This window comes from Lineus longissimus, chromosome 1 (assembly GCF_910592395.1).
Source record: "Lineus longissimus chromosome 1, tnLinLong1.2, whole genome shotgun sequence".
NCBI classification, from domain to species: domain Eukaryota; kingdom Metazoa; phylum Nemertea; class Pilidiophora; order Heteronemertea; family Lineidae; genus Lineus; species Lineus longissimus.
The window spans coordinates 5,002,410-5,021,365 of NC_088308.1; the positions used below are offsets into that span (position 1 = coordinate 5,002,410).

Sequence of the window (18,956 nt, forward strand, 5' to 3'; positions counted from 1 at the left end):
TTAGAAGAAGGAACTAGATATAATTGAACCAAACAGTAAATATACGTCAACGACCGGCGTACCCCTTTAATCATCTAGGCACCAGTGGTTTACAATATCCTCCGCCTCTCGTTATGACGAATTAAGAAGCATAAAATGTCTGAAGCTCAGGATACCCTAATTCCAATGTATCCTCGAAAATACCAGCAGCCGATTCGATCCATCGTCGGTAGTACTCGAACGCCCGGAATCAGTATGTGCTACAGTTTGAAAAGTTTGGATGCGGGGTATGATAATGATACTAATGAAAATTTTGACATCAGTACATGGTTGATGAGATAACAAGATAAGGAAGAAGAAAAAAAAGAGAAGTGCGGCAGATTCACCGGGAGTCGAACCCGTGACCAGCCGATCCACAGTCAAACACTCTCAGCGCTGAACCGCCAAGGCTATCACGCTGTATAGGCCATGGGACGAGTGTGAAAAATGTGAAGTTCCGTTTGACAAATTAGCGGGCAAATTGAAAACAGTCGTTTTTGGGTAATATGGGGGTGCTGATTTAAAAAATCAATTTTTCTCCTGCGTAAAGTTGCACATTAAGTCAGAAATGGTCCAAATTAGGGGTCAAAAAGTTGATGTCATCGAAACATGTCAACATGGGTATCAAAATGAAGGTCTATGGGGGTACTTTAACATTACATAGTTTTTGGCCCGACTAACGAACCGTGGGACCCCCCAGGGAGGGTCAAAAAGGGCAAAAGTGGTAACTTTGACCGCCTCCCATGAGCTTCATGGGCACCGCATGTGGATAAAAACTGTTTTATTCGACAGTACTCACATAGACCTTTTCATAGATACCCATGACGACACCCTTGGGCAAAAGGTTTTCGAGATCTTAAATTTGGAGCCAAAAAAGGGGTCAAAATTACTATCTCGGCAACCCTTACCCCGAGAGTGTTGTCATGGGTATCATTTTGAAGGTCTATACGATTACTGTCAAATAAAACAGTTTTTATCTATTTATAATCCCTATGAAGATCGTGGGACAGGGTCAAAGTTACCACTTTTGCCCTTTTTCACCCTCCCTGGGGGGTCCCACGGTTCGTTAAGGGGGCCAAAAACTATGCAATGTTAAAGTACCCCCATAGACCTTCATTTTGATACCCATGTTGACATGTTTCGATGACATCAACTTTTTGACCCCTACTTTGGGACCATTAGGCCCTATTAAGGGTCTCATTTCTGACTTAATGTGCAACTTTACGCGGGAGAAAAATTGATTTTTGAAATCAGCACCCCCCATATTACCCAAAAACGACTGTTTTTAATTTGCCTGCTAATTTGTCAAACGGAATCCTTTTTCTAGACACATTTTCGCTGAGGAGTCCTACTTCATCTTGGGCATCATAGGTTGATAAACCATGGTAAAGAGCAAAAGGCCCAGTAAGGGGTCTGGAAACGTGTTGGAAACCTTTTAAGAGGCTTGCTTACGTTGCATCCTTGACTTGGCAGAAACCAATGTCAGTTTTTCCTGGTTTCAGCCACACTACCAGACTAGCAATGAGCATGCCACAGCCGGACTTCATCATAGTGAGGAAATTTAAATCCATTATCACCACCTCTGCCAATGCCACAACTATCACAACATGTCTTTCGTGAAACAAATCTGTGCCATCAAACATGGCACAAAACTAAAACTGGTGAAGACCAGATCAAAAATGACTATAACAAAACCGTTATTTCTGTGACTCAAACATTTAATGCATAAACTTTTCTCAAACAGGCTGGTACAAAGAACTTGTACGCTGTAATAATAAAATACAGTCAACAATACACTGCACCTTTGATGGATCATGAAAAAGAAAGCGTGCCTGATCCAAGAGGGTAAACTCCTGTCAAGGAAGTCCATCAATTACATCCAGAGCAGTCATTGTATTTACTGTAATATGCCTTATCCTTGGTCTTTATCAAAACACTCTGCACTATGTATCATCAGTCTTTTCATTTTCAGTGTCTTTTTCATGATCAGAATAGTCCTCTAAACCTTCTTTCACTTCCTCATCCTCCAATGGCATCTCTTCCTCCTTTTCTGCAGCTTTTTCGACCATTTGTGATGTGATTCGACGAAACTTGAAATTCTGTACAAATCGCATTTCACCGGTCCATTCCCTGTTGAAGATAATAGGTGAGCGTTGAACATGAATTGCTTTTAGGAAAAAAAAGCACACTCATTATCCACAGACCATCTGTCTTATTTTCTACAATGGGCCGCCATTGGAACATCATGACAGATTTTATGATATAATACAAGCATAGAGGAACCTAATATCTGGCAAACAGTTATGATGTGAACTAACCTGAAAGTCTTTAAATGATTCTGCCGCGTCAGATCAGGGAGTTCTGAAAAGATAAAGTCTTGTTAATTTGAGGACAGCTATGAATGTTAAACTCTCTTCAAAAGGAACAGATTTACCAGATTGCACTGATTTTCTCTGATCATGATACATGTAGAGGTAATATAAAACCTAGCATCAACAAATGATAGAGGGTCAGAACATCAAGGAATCATAAAATGAAACCATTTTGGTACTTTGATAGGAAAAACAACAACTTTTGACTGATCACCTTCACGGTGCATTCCCGACAAGAACTTGCCACTCAAAGGATCAGACACTCATTTGGTTCCCTTACATATTTTTGTCCCTGATACTTTCCAAACAAGTTCAAACATGTTCGATTTTCATCATACTGACCTATCCCGCCTGCGTTGTAGTCTCTTCTCTCTGTCTCGATTGTATGTTTAATGACATCCTCCCTGGATGCATTCTGGCGATTTTTACGGTTGCCGATGGAATTCTTGATTTCTATCTGTTCCACCTCTTCGTCAAACCGATGCAGATACCTGAAACAAGTAGACCCCAACACATGAGATACCTGCTTAGCAGAAATGTTGAATCATTTGTCCAGTGGCCAACTCGCAATGCTACTGTTCACATCTCTCAACAGGTGGTGCCACTAAATGTGATCCATTGTTAGCAGAAGAAAGCCACAAATGGAGTTATCCCATACAGGTTTTAAAGTACAACTGTGTTTTCCATAAAAGTACCGAAGCAATACAGGGGTTATCACAAAATTTACCAACTTCTTAAAAGAGTATACATATGGTAGTATATCTACAACATATCTTTAGAGAAATAAGATTTGAGTGACATACGAAGCTTTGGTTGGAAGGAGTTTATGTTACCTACCGTTCAATTAATTCTCCAACCTCTGACAAGGTGTATAAATCTACAGCTGGATCAAGCTGCTCTTGAAACCATAGCAGTTTTTCTCCTGTGAATGAAGGAACACAGCATCAAACTCAGTCTAATAACAACACATGTACGTAACGGCAACATAACGGAAGCAAAACAGAAATTTTTCTTGACAACAGAGAGCTTGTATCATATGGTGGTGTTGAGAGAACTGGGAGGTGATGAACGGAGCCGATAACCATAGGAAGTTTGCCAAAGGATGGCCCTTAGGAAGTGTGTCTCGAGATGATACTGGCACTAACATGACTTATGAAATTTACATTATATCATTACAAATCCAGGTCCTGGGATATATCTGAAAATTTCAAGGCATGCTATACTAACTGTTTGCCCACATATGGATACAATGGTTCAAGCCAAACCATGCACTCAGGATTGACAATTTCAGTTGACCGAGCAGACGCCAAAACTACAAGAAGATGCAAATAACCTACCCTGTGCATTCATCTTCTGGCCTTTTTCTGTCATTCTCCTGTGAAGAAAACAACACACAAAAATGAGAACAATAAATGCTGATATGGCTGGAAAGAAAGTGAACATTAATACAGCTTTCTGATGAATCTTTGCAACTGCAGATGTCACAAATGAGGTTTATTCGACAAGCTAAAGGAAAAGGGATGAAGAATACTCTACCACACAGCCATCGGACATCCAGTTGCCAAATTAATTATTGCAGCAAATATCTCAAAGCAAGCAACCTAGCAAAAACCAAAAAATCATCTTCTTACTTCTGAACTCTCAGTTCATGGTGCTGTTGGCGTGAAAACTGTTGGGCTTTTCTGCTATTCGGGTGCATGGCCTTCTTACCCTGGGCACCTAGCTTGATCTTGGGTGCCTTCGGCTGGAATGTAAGATAAGATGTCACCTACCCGCATCCCAGTAGCTGCTAATGCAGCGTGATATTGTATCGTCACATCGTGGGGACTATTGCCACTTCAAGAATTAACGTTGTGACGCAAATGGGTGATAGGGATAGGCCCTATAACGGCAAACGCACAACGTGAGCGCATACGTAAAGGACATTTGACAACGTTTCACAAAATTTGCCTTGACAAGTCAGCTGCTAATGAATGATCCAAGAAATCAGATGGCAAACTATCGACTAAACCTTGGCAGTTATCCGACAAAAGGAAAACTAGCTAGATGTACATTGGATAGGGAAATCTGTGCAGAAAGTTGTGAAAATAATACCCAAATTCGGACAGGAGAATTTTCAACTATAGATATATTTCAATGAGATATAAATCACCACATGGATTGTATACATCTATTGTATTACATCTTACCATACTTCGTCAATTGAATACTTCGATGTCAAGAGAAAGTAGTATTTTAAGGGTTATTTTTTGGAACACGCTTTCTACAACATGCCCGAGCTTACGACCACGTGTTTGACTTCTATTTTTAGTAACACGCACCTGCGGCGATGACGTCAATTGAAAAAATACACCAATCAGAGAGGCTGTAACGGAGGTCTGATGGGCTGCGTAAACACTGCCACAAAACAGATGGAAAACGAAGAAAATGGGAAATTCTGATTCTAAATTAAATTTTCGCAAGGCTGTGATTCAACTTACCACTAAGACACAGGTTATTATGATCTCCTGAAATGTGTTCTTCGTATCACGTTGAATTTTTGCTGATTTATCTAATAGTTTTTGAGTAAATGTGAGCTCAACTTGACCAAGAAATTTTGTAATGTAAAAATGCACTGCAAACTACATCTAATGCATGCTGAATGTATCATCATGTTGCCAAGAAAATGATGAGACAATCTTACATTCAATCTGAATGCAACTGTCAAGCCCCATCTAATGCCACCGTCACAAGCGATGCCCCCTAGGACGTGCTAGAACATAGGCCTCTGTCTAAACCTCTTTGATTTATATCAACTCTTTCAGCCAGTGGAAGCCGGAGATGAAGCTTTCTGGAACCAGTTTTGGTCGGAGACGGTCACGTCTGTCCAAGATGTGTTCACGCTCATCCCAGCTGCAGAGATCCGAGCGTTGAGGGAGGAGTCGCCCTCAAATCTTGCCACGCTCTGTTATAAAGCAGTGGAGAAGTTGGTGCAAGCTTCAGAAGGAGCATGTGGCACATACAAAGAACAACAAACAGGTATACACAATGTTGTGAAAACTAAAAGATGTTTCCAAAATTCTTTTTGAATCAAATGTCCGATGAGGCGTTTTGAATTCCTCAAAGTGAACCTGAAGGCTGCATATGTAGGACTGGGAATGGCAAAGAGACGAGCCTGCTGAAAAATACTTGCGACTGAACTATGTTTGCTTGAATTAACCCTCTAACAAAAGGTCCATGAAGCAGAGAGTGGTATCAATTAACATAATCTGTCTGAACTGATTGAATGCCGACAAAAGAACACAAGATGCTGTTCTGGGATGGAATTGGTATTCCTGTGTCTTAGTTTTTGTTTCCTGACCCTGGTTTTGTCATTCTGTACATAATGACATTTTGTTTCTGTTCTAGTTTTGAACTGTGTGCGGTTGTTGACCCGAATCTTGCCATACATCTTTGAAGATCCAGACTGGAGGGGGTTCTTCTGGTCAACTATGCCTGGCCAATCAAACGAGGAGCATGTTGAGGTATATTAAGGGTATAAGCATGTCGATAGGGTTACATCTCGGGCAAAATATCAGTCATGTCTATGTCATTGTCACAACAGTGAAATACCTTAGTAACAGTCGACACCATGTAGCAGCAGTCGTAGTTATACAGTGAAACCTCCCTTAGCGGACACCTCTCTATTGAGGACACTGCATTTGGTACCAAACTGGTTGTTTACATTGAAATTGACCTCTGTAATCAGGACACTTCTCAAGTAAGGACGCATTTGTCAGTCCCAAGGGTGTCCTTGATAGTGAGGTTCTGCTGTAGTATACCCCTGGGTGGTGCATTTTACTAAATGTGTGATGAAATTTGGCGAAGTTCAGGAACGAAATTCATGGCTCTTCACAAATTCAAGTGTCTTGTCAGATGAGACTAAAAACTGTGGTCTTTGTACCTGAGTATGTATATTCTCAAATTTCAGAATGAAAGTGCACCGTTGGCTCAGTCGCTTCTAACAGCTTTGGCGGTAAGTACATGTATCTTGCATGCTAGGTGTCTGAATGGGTGCAGGCTTGAACCCACCCAATGTGATTGAAAGGGGTTGGTAATAACAATAGTAAATGTAGCAGAGTGGTCAAATTTACAGACTGAGAATAATACTGCATACCAGTTAGTTGACAGGTGTCACTGAAAATTGTAAAAATAAACTTTTAAATGTTGTTATATCTTCCAACCTTTCAGGATCTTTTGTTCTGCCCTGACTTTTCGGTTGCATCAGCCAAAAAGGCTGGCCCAGTAAGTATGATTCACTATTCTACTCTACTTCCTGATCTAACCAAATGGATGGGCTGTCTAATTCAATCTGGCTGTGAATACCTATGCCTCAACCTAACTAATAGGTCAAAGAGTTACAATTTGATAAACAATATTGTACTAATAGTTTTCCGGACTATCTGTGCATCTGTGCAACAGATTCATCTTATTTTCAAGGATTTTCATGATTCTTCATTGTTTATTGTTTGTCCTAGTGATTCATGTCACCACTCTGTGGCTCTGACAGTTGCAAGTTTTCTCCCACCTGATCGGTTTTGCTTACAACCTTTGACGAGTCACTTTGCTTCATTTAATTGCAACAATTACCCTTTTAAAATGAGCTATATCACTGTGATGTTGATGTGTGAATGAATTGCTTTCAAAAAGGCTACAGTTTAGTCTGTTGCTTTATTGAGTTTTACTCCATCTATGTGATGCAATCCATTGCAAATGGAATTTTGCGCCTCATGATCATTGATAGGTTGAAACCAAATTCTACCCCCAGCGATATTTCAAAGAGTTGTTTTCTTTTATGATTAATTTTTACTGTCTTTGCCATCTCCCGTCCTTTACTTTTCTAAAAACACAGTTAGAAATATTTTCCCTATTTGTCTTTTATCAAGAAAACATTATTTGCATCTTCTGCATTTTGATATAAATCTGATCAGAGATATTTAATCGAACTACAAGCTTTTGAAAACCAGCTTCACAACCTCTTGCCCTCTCTTAATGTTTGCATTCCATTTTTATACAAAATAAGTTTTTATCTCCACTGTCCCGTCATTATCTCTTTCTGCTTGTACATGTAAATTCACTATAACCTTTCTGTTTAGTGCACAGTCTACTGATTTGAGATAGATCGTTTAATCTCAAGCTTACATCTTCCTTCAGGCACCAGTTCATATTCTGAGTGATGAAAAGGATGGTGTCTCAGTAAAACTATAACTTTATATGCCTGATATATCATCATGTATCCTAATTGACTACGGCACTAATGGGATGGCACTGGACCAAAGTGGGTACCGGTAGACATTTCCCACCCTTCAGCTTGAACCATACAATGAATGCTATTTCAACTGAATTACTGTTTGACTGAGCTGTCAGCCCAGTTTGCTACTCTCCCTATAATTCCACACCCACCAAAGAAAGGCACCTGCCCCTCACCTGGTAACATCACACTACTTGCCCCCCATGAATGTTGTTAAAATGAATTTCCCCTCTGCCATTAGGATAACCCTGAGGATATCTCAACCATAGACAGCTGTGAATATATCTGGGAATCGGGGGTAGGATTCGCACATTCCCCGCACCACAATGGCTACCACGAACAGAACCGATCTGAAATCCTTAAGCTTCTTTTGACGTGCTTCTCTGAAACTATGTACCTGCCCCCTGTCGGTGAGTAATGAAATGGCATGTTAGCAGACGAGGATCATGGTAGTCAACCTGGCAAGCAAGCTGATTTCTGCAGTGATGATTTCATCTTGAACTGTCTTGTCTAGTGTACTTTTACTGACAGCAGATTTACAGCTTTTGAAGGTTTTAGACGTAATTTTCTCAAAATGTGTTTATGTATCTATGATAATCTTGAAATAATTAAGGGTTGTGTTACAATCTAGAAGAAGGAGCTATATTGTTAGATAAAATGATGCAGCATTTGTGTGATTCTGACAAGAAATCTTTTTTTCTGCTAGCTACATCAGAAATGGGACTGAGAGTCTTGGTTGACAGATTGTCCTTTTAAAATAACGATTGCAAATAAAAGCCTGCGTCAAGCCTATATAACGACGGAGAAACATAACTGGTACTCTTTGAAAAAAGCTCTGAATCTGCTGACATCTCTCTCTTTTAGTTCCCTGGTGTTCGTGTATGTTGAATGATACCATACTGTTATTCTTTGTTCAAATGAAATTATCACTGCCTGGTCTACTTTGGAGTCGCATGTACGTTTACAAATTGAAATAATGAAATGACCAAAGTTTGCTTTTATCTCAATGCAGTAGCAATGGATAGAATTCTAGATCACTCTTGTAAATCATTTCATATTGGTCGCTTTTTGATGACAATTTGTGTACCAATGAGAAATCAAGACTCCTGAAACTCTTGCCATGGTTGACGACTGTTGGTTGCTCAAATTAGGTGTGGTGTTGTATCGAACATTTTACTGGCATCCCTCCCCAGATAGATCGCATGAGCATGTTCATTCTGTTTCAGTACGTTTGTGGCTTAGAGGTTGATGTTTTATCTATGCTTGCAACTTTCAGGTCAGAGGGATATTTATTTGAGCCTTTCCAGGAGCTGGTGTGGAATTTGCAAGAGACAGGATTTTCATGTACAACTTGGTTCAGTGTACAAAAACAAAAATATTCCTAACATTATAATTATAATCTCAGGGGAAAAGTTTTGAGTCAAAAAAGGAAGGTGTACATTATACATTGCATATTATGCATCCCAGAACCTACTTGTGTTTATAGTAAGGTGTCTGTGAGTTGTACACATGTCATATGCTGAACCTTGTTAAGTGAAAATCTTGTTGAAAACAGCTAAGAAAACGGCTTAGTTCCCTCTTCTGCTGTCTAAAGTCTCTGCTTGTGTCTGCGTTTGTATCTAGGATAGACCTGAGGATATACAAACGATAGACAGTTGCGAGTACATCTGGGAGCAGGGTGTCGGGTCGGTGCACTCTCCATCAGTCAGTCGACACCATGACGAGGCGCGTATGGAAATACTTACCCTGATATTGACGTGCTGTTCTGACTGCATGTACCTGGCGCCGAACGGTGAGTACGTGGACAAGAGTGGCACGGAGATAGAAGGAAATGACATTTCCAGGGAGAGCCTTGAGAGGGACCCGTTTGCCTCCTGCTTATCAACTCTTGTGTGAAAGCATTAATAAAAAGCACTAACAGACCACCCCTAACAATAATCAATCTCAGATGGTATCTCTGATAAAACTGGTAGTACTGTTGAATGGATGCAACTATCCGGGTTGTATTTAGACTTCAGGAATGATAACCTTTGCACACTGGTAATTTGCTATAATGGAGGCATCAACAACATCACTGCAGCAATTTCGTTGATCCCTTGAGGGATATTGATAAAATGCCATTTGAGTATATATGCACTTAGAGTGTTTCGTTTTGTGTGGATGACCAGTAACTTTACAGAATCCATTTCTCCATTTACCTTTCGGTGGTTGTGATGTTTATACTTTGTTTAATTTTTGGCTTTTGTCATCAGTTGTGTGTTGTACATAACAAATGTATAGTCAGTTGTAGATGAAAGTTTGTAACAAGTGTATTGAGTTTTTTGTCAGAAATATGTACATGTAACATCTCTTATAAATTTTACTTCAGAATGTATTTCCTGTGAACCTGGCAAAGTGAACATCCACTTGGCTTCTGTTGAAAAACTTGTACTTTTGAACCGTATGTTTCAGCGAAACAGACATTGTCTGAGCAAGGTACCTCTGTGTTGCGGCAGATGCCTAGCCTCCTTTGGGAAGATGTCATTAGACCCATAGAAATCTGTGGTGCATCTCTGGTCTTTAAAATGGAGAACGTCATACTCATTCTATATTTCTCAGAATGCAAAAAACTAACCAATATTACTTTCCTTTCTAGCTGATGCACACATTCATTCCAACCAGTGGATCTCTCATTTCACCTCCACAGAAAATAGGTAATAATCTGTTGTCAGTCAGTCCAGGGTACTCCGATCATTGGGAAAGATCCAGGTTGGCTCAGCCCTTACCCCTTCCTTGAGAAATTCCAGAGCTGCATGGCTTAGTGCCTGCTTGTCTACTTCCTCTGAGCAATAAGGGTGACAAAACCTGGTGAAATATTTGGTATTGTTTGTGATTTTGAGTCCTGGTGCTGTATACCTGCTACAAAAATAACTCATGAGGGTGATTTCAACTAAACATCCTAAATCTGTTCATCCAGATTGGGAAAACTCTGATTTTGACCAGAATTTATATTTCAAATGAAAATTTAAAGTTACGTTGTCTTCATTCGATTCAGGCATGCCCTGCCACTCTTCACTTCATTGCTGAACATCGTGTGTGCCTACGATCCGGTTGGCTATGGCGTGCCCTACAATCACTTGATGTTCTCCGACTTCCGAGAGCCATTGGTGGAGACGGCTCTCCAGGTTCTGTGTGTGATGATGGAGAATGATTCGAACAACATTGGTGGAGAACAGACTCCTCAGAGTCCTGGCTTGGAGCATAGTGATTCGCATAGTGAGGTATGTATGTGTCAAAAACAGTAAAGGAAATTGTCATGAGAAAGGCATGTTGGATTGGTCAGCGCACAGTGCTGGATGATGAAAATAAAGCAGGTTTCTAGTAGGTTATTTGTCCATTCCCTGTCCCGTCACACATCAAAATTTGATATTTTCTGTCATTTAACCTTTGCAGGCTGGCGGACCTGATAATCTGTTTGTCAACTATCTGTCGAGAATTCATCGAGAGGAGGACTTCTCTTTCATTCTGAGCGGTATCACGCGTCTGTTGAACAATCCCCTGATTCAGACCTATTTGCCAGGATCCACCAAGAAGATCCAATTCCACCAGGAGTTGTTGGTTCTCTTCTGGAAGATGTGTGACATAAACAAGGTATGAGATGATGTTAGGCCTCTAAACATGGAAATCATGGTTGAAGGACTATAATTCATGATTAGGCTTGATGCTGATAGGCTGAAAAGTAGGAGTGGCATACAGTTATCAGAGAAAACCCTCAATCGGCTGCATCCTTCATTTCTGGCTGCAGTGGATTGGTACTGGTATGATGCTTATCAGTAACTGATATCTCTCATAAGGAAGGCTGGTCTCATAATAATGCAACACCAAATGTTTTGTCAACATGGTCGATAACCTCGTCTGATCCACTTTTCAGAAATTCATGTTTTACGTGTTGAAGAGTAGTGATGTTCTCGATATCTTGGTTCCAATTCTCTATCACTTGAATGATGCCAGAGCTGATCAATGTGAGTATGTCTAAGATTGAAATTCTACATTACTCTTGACATGCTACTCCTGTCTCTTACTTTGATTGGATCCTTCGATGCCCCAGCACTCTACCATGCTTCCCTTCAGATGTCATATTGATAAACTTGTCTTTTCAGCTCGTGTTGGTCTGATGCATATTGGTGTCTTCATTCTTCTGTTACTGAGTGGGGAGAGGAACTTTGGTGTTCGGCTGAACAAGCCGTACAATGTGCGCATTCCTATGGACATTCCAGTTTTCACAGGAACTCATGCTGACTTCCTTATAATTGTAAGTATCTTCAAATATACTGAAAAGTTCTATGAAGATGAGCCCCATATGGATCGATGTGTTATTGTTACCTTTTGTAAGCCTTTTATACATGGTCTGCATGTTCTGTTTTCAGGTATTCCACAAGATTATTACGACTGGTCACCAGAGACTGCAGCCACTCTTTGATTGTCTCCTTACTATTGTTGTTAATGGTAAGTCCACATCTAACCAAACCTGTTGTGGGAGCTAGATCAAGTCAAAAGTGAATATCTATCCCTCCAGAACTTCCCTTGAGCCAAAGAAAAGTAAAATATAACTATTATAGTATAGCTGCCACGCACAAACTGCTCAACAGTAGCAATGAATTATGTTAAAGTCTGTAGAAGTCCTATTTCCCTTGATTTGAAAAGGTTTTCCAATTCTTTACTTCAGTATCCCCGTATCTAAAGACTTTGTCTATGGTAGCCAGCACGAAACTACTTCATTTGTTGGAGGTAAGCATTTCACGAAACTTCGAAATTTAATCGCCTCAAATCGAGGTTTACAGTTTTATATACCGGTACATGTACCGTAATGTGAAATTTCAAATCCATCCTGAGGGCAAGCTTAATGATGTTTATTGCTAGGGCACTGCCTTTGAAAGATTTCTAACTCTCCCTATGTTGCAGGCATTTCTAACACACTCTTCCTATGTTGTAGGCCTTCAGCACTCCATGGTTCCTCTATGCTAGTCCTACAAATCATCATCTGGTGTTTTTCCTGCTTGAGGTCTTCAATAATATTATACAGTATCAGTTTGATGGTAAGTTTTCTAGTTTCTTGCCTCAACATTTTTTGTGTTAATTTTCACGGCTCTGATATTAGTCTTATGCCTGTGATAATATTTCCATCTTCCATACTTCACCACAGACTCGGAGTTTAATCCCATCGCCCTTGAACAAGTATGTTTGATGCACTGCGATTTCAATAGTTCCTTGTCATAGTCCGCCTCTTCTGAGATTTGTGTCCAAGGTGAGAAAAAGTTTGGAACTTATATAGCTCAATTTCATGTGATCATAACAAGTCATTTGATATATAAACTTGAATGTCTGCAATAATCTTATAATTAGCAACACCCTGTAATAAGTTTTGTTGCACTTCAGGTAATGCCAATCTCGTGTACACGATCATACGGAAGCGTAACGTGTTCCACCAGTTGGCCAATCTACCCACTGATCACAGCGCCATTGCCAAGGCTGTCACGAAGCGAGGAAAGAAGTTTGGTACTCATCAGACGCCAGATGGATCTGCTGAGCCGCCAACCATGGAAGGGGCTCTGCCGGCTACAGATGCTGAACCTGGCACTCTCAAGGCAACTTTGCTTGCTACGCCAGGTAGGCCGATTGTTCAATTTTAGTCAGTAATTTTTAAAGTAATTGATTTTTACTGTCACTTACAACCTAATGTTTTTGATGTTGACTAGATAGTGCAAATGGTGTTGGAAGACTTGAAAGTTTAGTAGAATATCCATCAGGAGAATGAATCGGTATTCGTATTCTTATGATTTCTTTTCTGAAATCACCAGGTATTGAAAAAATGACTGAGACATCAACTGCCACTGCACATCGACTGTCTCCCGAGCATGAAGCTGGCCCAACAGTGGCTGGTGCGGCTGTGGCTGCAGTGCACAGCAGCTCAGCCAGGAAAGAAGACAGCGAGAACAGCACTCCTGAGAAGGTAACGTTGAGGGACATCGCCGAGGGCGCAAGGAAAGATAGAATGGATTTCAGCGGGACTGAATCGGGTTCTGACGGCCAGAGAGAGTCTGAAATGCCAGTGAAATTGACTAAACAACAGAGCATGGTAAGGACAAGTTCCAGTCTTTTGTGTTAATGATTATTTCAATATGCAACTTCAAGCAACAGGTCCACCTGACTATTGCAGGGTACTGCAGCAAATGCAGTATAGATTGATTTCGCTGTTAAAGATTGGCTTATAGCAACAAAGCCTGCTAAAGCTGGAGACTGCAACTGTTGTATGGTTTTATTGTGGCTTATGTGATTTTAATTCCTACTTTAGGATGCTCATTCAAATAACATGTGCTAACCCTTCCAATTTTAGCCCACTCCACCACAAAGCCCATCGCCCACTCATTCAGCTTCATCAGAATACAGCCGACCACCAATGAGGAAGTCTGCCTCATCCAGCAATGCTGCAGGATCCTGGGTGGCCACCCCTGACTGGGTAAGTCTGATCTCATAGTACATTCAATTGATTTGAGAGTGAGACCGCAGAGAGGCTCTAGCTGATGAAAAGAACCTACCTTTTTGTGACAACTTTTGGTAAGAACATTTTTTGGTAGAGCAAGACATTTTGTATGAAATTTACGAGAGAGATTAAAATTGATGCTTCTTTTAATACATCGCTCTTCGTGAACATTGGGAACCATTTTTATCTGGATTTTCATAAACAGGATGGATACTAACTTCTGTCTTCTTGGCTTAGCTTGCTTACAGAGTTGACAATGTCTTTAAGGAAAACAAGGTGATGCATGGTCTCTGCATCATAGCATGCCATCAGTTTCTTTAGGTTTGTCATGACATGCCACAACATATTTCTTGTATTAAAATTCATGCACAATGAACTATCGTTTCATTTTATTTTAATAGAGAGTGCAAGAACAAATTTGAAAATCATGGCTACCCCAGTAGTGGGTGTAATTTTTAGCCACTCAGATAGACACAGATAGAAGTGAAATGGGAAAAAATGGCCCTGTCTTTCTCCTAATAGTCCTATGCCTGCAACTTGTCATTGTTATTTCAGGTGATGTCGTGGAAACAGAAGTTGCCCCTACAGACTATAATGAGATTACTGCAGGTGTTGGTGCCGCAGGTTGAGAAGATCTGTATTGACAAGTAAGTATGATCTGAGCAATGACTGTATTTGTTTGGAGTTTGTACTTGAAATTGAAGCCTCAAGAATGTACATTGATTGATTTGAAAGTATTGTCCATTGTTCTACCAGTACTTTCATGTGACACGACATGGGTATGGGCTCCAAGGTGGATGAAGGATTTGTACTACTCCTGTAGGCCTGTATGTGGCACACAGTGCAACACAATAATCAGGGCAGAGCAGCAGAAATGATCTTACATTTACAAAATTAATGACTGCAGTGTATGACTTCTTGTTGTTTGCACATAAACTTAAATGTCTCTTTTTCTGTTGTTTATAGGGGCCTGACTGATGAGAGCGAGATCCTGAAATTCCTCCAGCATGGTACACTCGTTGGACTGCTTCCAGTACCGCATCCCATCTTGATTAGAAAGTACCAGGCCAATAGCGGCACCACGATGTGGTTCAGGACCTACATGTGGGGAGTTATATACCTCAGGTAAGAAAATACTATGTGCCAGGTTCACTTACTTTGTGAATTGTTCTGGAGAAATTCATTATCCAAGTCAATTAGTTGGGCGAAAATGGTTGGTGAAAAACATTGGAAAATCAGTAGTTCTGATCCTTCAACTCATGCCTCATCCAGAAGCTTTAGATTATTTCAAAATGCAATACACTCTAAAACCACCTGGGCCTGACAAAATGTTTTGTATTAATTGAAGGATTCCTAATTTGCTAATGACGCTATGTTTCTTAGTCTCACACAACCATTTCCATCACTCAGCATCCTATATCTTTTCAGAAATGTGGATCCACCGATCTGGTACGACACAGACGTGAAACTTTTTGAGATTCAACGTGTTTAATTGGAGTAACAGGGAAACATAGCGGCTGGGTGCAGAATAGCTGTGTGCGTCTGCTAGGAAATGACGCTTTGGAGATATGACATAATGTGGTGAAGGTTGATAGAAATTGGGAGACTAAACATAGACAAATAACCTAATTCTGGGAAAAGGACTTTTAAATGGCTGTAATGAAGTGCCCAGTGTTTCTACAAATTGACCTACAATAAAAAAATTGGGACTTTCCAACTTGGTGTAGAATCTCCTAGGGGGCGCAGTCACTTGTGTAAGTTCGCTCTGCTCATGAGGTCAGTTTTTATACCAGACAAGTGGCAAACTAATCACATCTTGCAAGATCTCCTACTGTTGTGATATAATTTGCTGGCTTTGTTAATAGTTTGCTGTAGCAAAACGTGCCACATGATGTCATTTTATATTCATGACACAACATAATCAGCTGTTGTTACGATGTCTTGAAAAGTTACACAACTTGCTGCGCCATCTACAGGGATTTATCAGACGTCCGCTTCCTCGTTTCAATGAGCTGGATTATATCAAACTGTACAATGGGCATGTGAACTGCTATTTTATTGTTATCGTTGGGTCATTTTGTAAACAAAAGAATCAGGAGGACTGGGCCTTTGAATGATTTGACTGCATGGGGTACTACTTAACTGTAACTGTCATGAAGAGTGAAAAAATCCCTGTAAAAAAGTGGACAAATATCACCTCTGAGTGCACCAAATGGGGATCAGAATGTATATAATGGTTAGTAGAATATTAGACATAGGGCGTCACCTGGGGTGAGATTTGTTCACTCTTTAACGAAGGTAGATTGGTTCTTCGTGTACGCTGTATCGCCATCTTTTCACTTGCCTTTAACATACTACTGTCACGTCGCCTAGAGTCTCACGCCGAATGTGGGGTGTGAACCAAGGACCTCTTCACCACTAGCCAAGAGTCTGTGCCACAACTCCACAATGGCTCCTTTCTTTACAATTTCCTGAAATTACTATATCTAGTCAGGTCACATTTGAATTTTCTAAATCTCATCAGTTTTTGGCTAATATTTACCTCACAATAGAGGTAAAATTATCTGATTGCCGAATTTATCTCAACAATACTATGCCTTGGTATTGACTTCTAGAGTTACAAGTGTTTCTTTGGAAAAATATACAACCGTCACACTTTTTGCAGTATCAGTAAAGTTTATATTTTGTTATAATTCTCTGAGTGGTCGAAAAAAGTGCGGAGGTAAACTGGTTTCTAAGAATATTACACGTAAGTTTATGGTCAGTTTAAAAAGGGATAAGTAGCAGGTCGTTATGGTATGAGATTCATTCAATTCGTACACTTGAAAACAAAAAAAAATTGATGTTTTAAGAGATAAAAATGCTTCGAGAAGTGATCTACGGCGAGTCGTCTTGTTAAATATAGGTGGAAAAAATCATAATATGTCTCACACTAAAAACATTCTAACAAGTGTGAAGAGCAAAAAGTTCAAAAACAAATTGGTGTCTGTGTACATGTATGATATGTATATTCTGTTGTATTTGTTGTCAGATAGTTTATTCATCAAATTGCTGTAATAGAAGGTACGAATACTGCTTTGTAAACTTTTCAAGGGCTTGGAAGTATTCAGAATTTGCTTATTACATTGTGTTTCATTAAGAAAGAGATGGAGATGCCATTTGATGTTCATGAGCATGTTACCCAGCATTCCTGATATCGGATTATGATTGTTGTCTGGAAGGTTTTGTTGTATAATTTCACTTTTAAGTTTGATTTTATAGATATTCTACATCTGAATGTGACCACTATGAAAGTGGTGTGAATAATTTTTGAAATATTTTCAAGTATTGACCATAATTCGGAAGGGAATACGGTTGGAAAATTACCGCAATTATTTCCCAAAAACTGTTGTATCTAATTCAAAAATATAATTGTTTTAAGCATTTTATAGTTTATTCTGTGTTGTATAATATATTCAGTAGTAATGACTTGCAAGTCTGTGTGATCAAAGGCAAATTGGTCTGTTGAAATCTCCTCATGTCTTCTCTTGAGAGATCATGTTTTAAACAGCTGGAATTTCAGATATTTCTCCTACTTTGAATGCATTGGTTTCGAATGGGCGCATTTGTAAGCACTATTGTCGGGCACAGCTTTCGAACTTAACCTGCCTGCTTGATTTTCATTGAGAATGACTCCCAGAATTGCTTTGAGTGAATATTGTTGTTAAAGATTTGTTAACCTTTCCCATGTGGCTGGGAGATATTCTTGGCTAATGCTCTCCATGCCATCTTGTAGCAGGCTTTAACTAATCTGGTCATGAACAGACAGCAGCACTGCCTTGATAGCCTATTTACAATGTTGGCAAGATTTTCGTACATGTAGGTAGGACACAATAGCGTCAATAGGCGAGAATATCTCGTCGGTCCTCGGACAGCCGAAAGTTAAGCTGTTTTAGAATTGTGGAAATTCCGCACGAGAAGGGTTCATGGTAAATAAAGTATTCAAGTGAAACTTGCTTAGAATCTGATTCTGATGCTCCTGATTTATTTGCACGATTTTGAGAGGAGCAGTGCTTGTCTTCAGGGTGTGTGCAATTTAACATAATTACGTTTAGTTGGTTAGGGCTTGGCTCATGACTAGTAGGGTGGTTGAGAACAGCGACATATCAATGATCTGTATACGTATGAGGTTAAAACTCTGCAGAAGGACAAATTTTGTGTACATTTCTATTCGTGAGAAGTGTCTGTTCTCAACCTCCCTATGGTAAACAACATCAACTACATGTACATACTGTTGTGTGGTAGTCATGTGGTCTTCCATTCCGTGCTCGGATCTGTTCTACATCTATTCCTAAGTCTATCCTCGTGTAACAGTACCTTGTATGTACTTCACAACATTGTGTAGTGCTGCCTGGTGTGGATTTAATTAAATACTTCATGATTGCCTGAGTCATTGTGTCCGTTGGTTGATGTTACATAGTACCAGAAGAAACAATAAACATGATCAAATATTTCCATTTTCAGAAGCCATCTGAGGAAACGGTGGCAAATTAGTGCGCTATTGATGGGGAGAGGTCCTAGGTATTATGTTATTTAGTTGACCTAAACGAGTAATGTTGTGTATACCTATTTCAACATCAGACGGGCCTTGGAACTTCTTCTGTATATCATGCGCATATAATATGATAGTCAGCTGGTAACTTTTTTGTTGTAATTGTAAATTATTGTAACTGTGCCTGAATAAATCTCCAGGTATATGATCGAAATAGGTGTTGTTGTGATGTTTTGATGAGGGAAT

The 18,956-nt window shown here is 39.9% G+C and overlaps 2 protein-coding genes across 3 annotated transcripts; one reads left to right on the forward strand and one right to left on the reverse strand.

Annotated features, from left to right (window-relative positions):
* Positions 1 to 1,729: 1,729 nt before the first annotated feature.
* LOC135498270 (translation machinery-associated protein 16-like) lies at positions 1,730 to 4,674 on the reverse strand. The gene is made up of 7 exons (XM_064788504.1): positions 4,580 to 4,674; positions 4,022 to 4,134; positions 3,728 to 3,765; positions 3,228 to 3,312; positions 2,733 to 2,881; positions 2,337 to 2,379; positions 1,730 to 2,148 (listed from the first exon to the last, which is right to left on the reverse strand). Exons 1-7 carry the CDS (start codon positions 4,580 to 4,582, stop codon positions 1,962 to 1,964), a joined length of 618 nt encoding a protein of 205 aa, XP_064644574.1. The 5' UTR covers positions 4,583 to 4,674; the 3' UTR covers positions 1,730 to 1,961.
* Positions 4,675 to 4,785: 111 nt separating this feature from the next.
* Positions 4,786 to 18,924, forward strand: LOC135486161 (protein HID1-like). 2 transcript variants are annotated; one of them, XM_064768736.1, is made up of 20 exons: positions 4,786 to 4,883; positions 5,195 to 5,408; positions 5,778 to 5,893; positions 6,340 to 6,384; positions 6,600 to 6,653; positions 7,901 to 8,069; positions 10,295 to 10,352; positions 10,694 to 10,919; positions 11,092 to 11,289; positions 11,570 to 11,660; positions 11,799 to 11,950; positions 12,066 to 12,144; positions 12,365 to 12,426; positions 12,632 to 12,734; positions 13,075 to 13,305; positions 13,497 to 13,774; positions 14,033 to 14,155; positions 14,735 to 14,826; positions 15,146 to 15,304; positions 15,608 to 18,924. In XM_064768736.1, exons 1-20 carry the CDS (start codon positions 4,818 to 4,820, stop codon positions 15,669 to 15,671), a joined length of 2,580 nt encoding a protein of 859 aa, XP_064624806.1. In that variant the 5' UTR covers positions 4,786 to 4,817; the 3' UTR covers positions 15,672 to 18,924. The 2 variants fall into 2 exon arrangements, with proteins under 2 accessions (XP_064624806.1, XP_064624817.1); XM_064768747.1 differs by lacking the exon at positions 7,901 to 8,069 and adding an exon at positions 9,283 to 9,451.
* The last annotated feature ends 32 nt before the right edge of the window (positions 18,925 to 18,956 follow it).

Excerpts from the sequence above, each read along its gene's own strand:
- LOC135498270 (XM_064788504.1), bottom strand. Across the intron at positions 3,313-3,727 it reads CCAGAAGATGAATGCACAGG|GAGAAAAACTGCTATGGTTT; the intron begins GTAGGTTATTTG and ends CTTCATTCACAG. Across the intron at positions 2,149-2,336 it reads AATCATTTAAAGACTTTCAG|GGAATGGACCGGTGAAATGC; the intron begins GTTAGTTCACAT and ends TATCTTCAACAG.
- LOC135486161 (XM_064768736.1), top strand. The coding sequence starts at position 4,818 with ATGGGAAATTCTGATTCTAAATTAAATTTTCGCAAGGCTGTGATTCAA. Across the intron at positions 11,661-11,798 it reads TGATGCCAGAGCTGATCAAT|CTCGTGTTGGTCTGATGCAT; the intron begins GTGAGTATGTCT and ends TTGTCTTTTCAG. Across the intron at positions 14,827-15,145 it reads GAGAAGATCTGTATTGACAA|GGGCCTGACTGATGAGAGCG; the intron begins GTAAGTATGATC and ends TGTTGTTTATAG.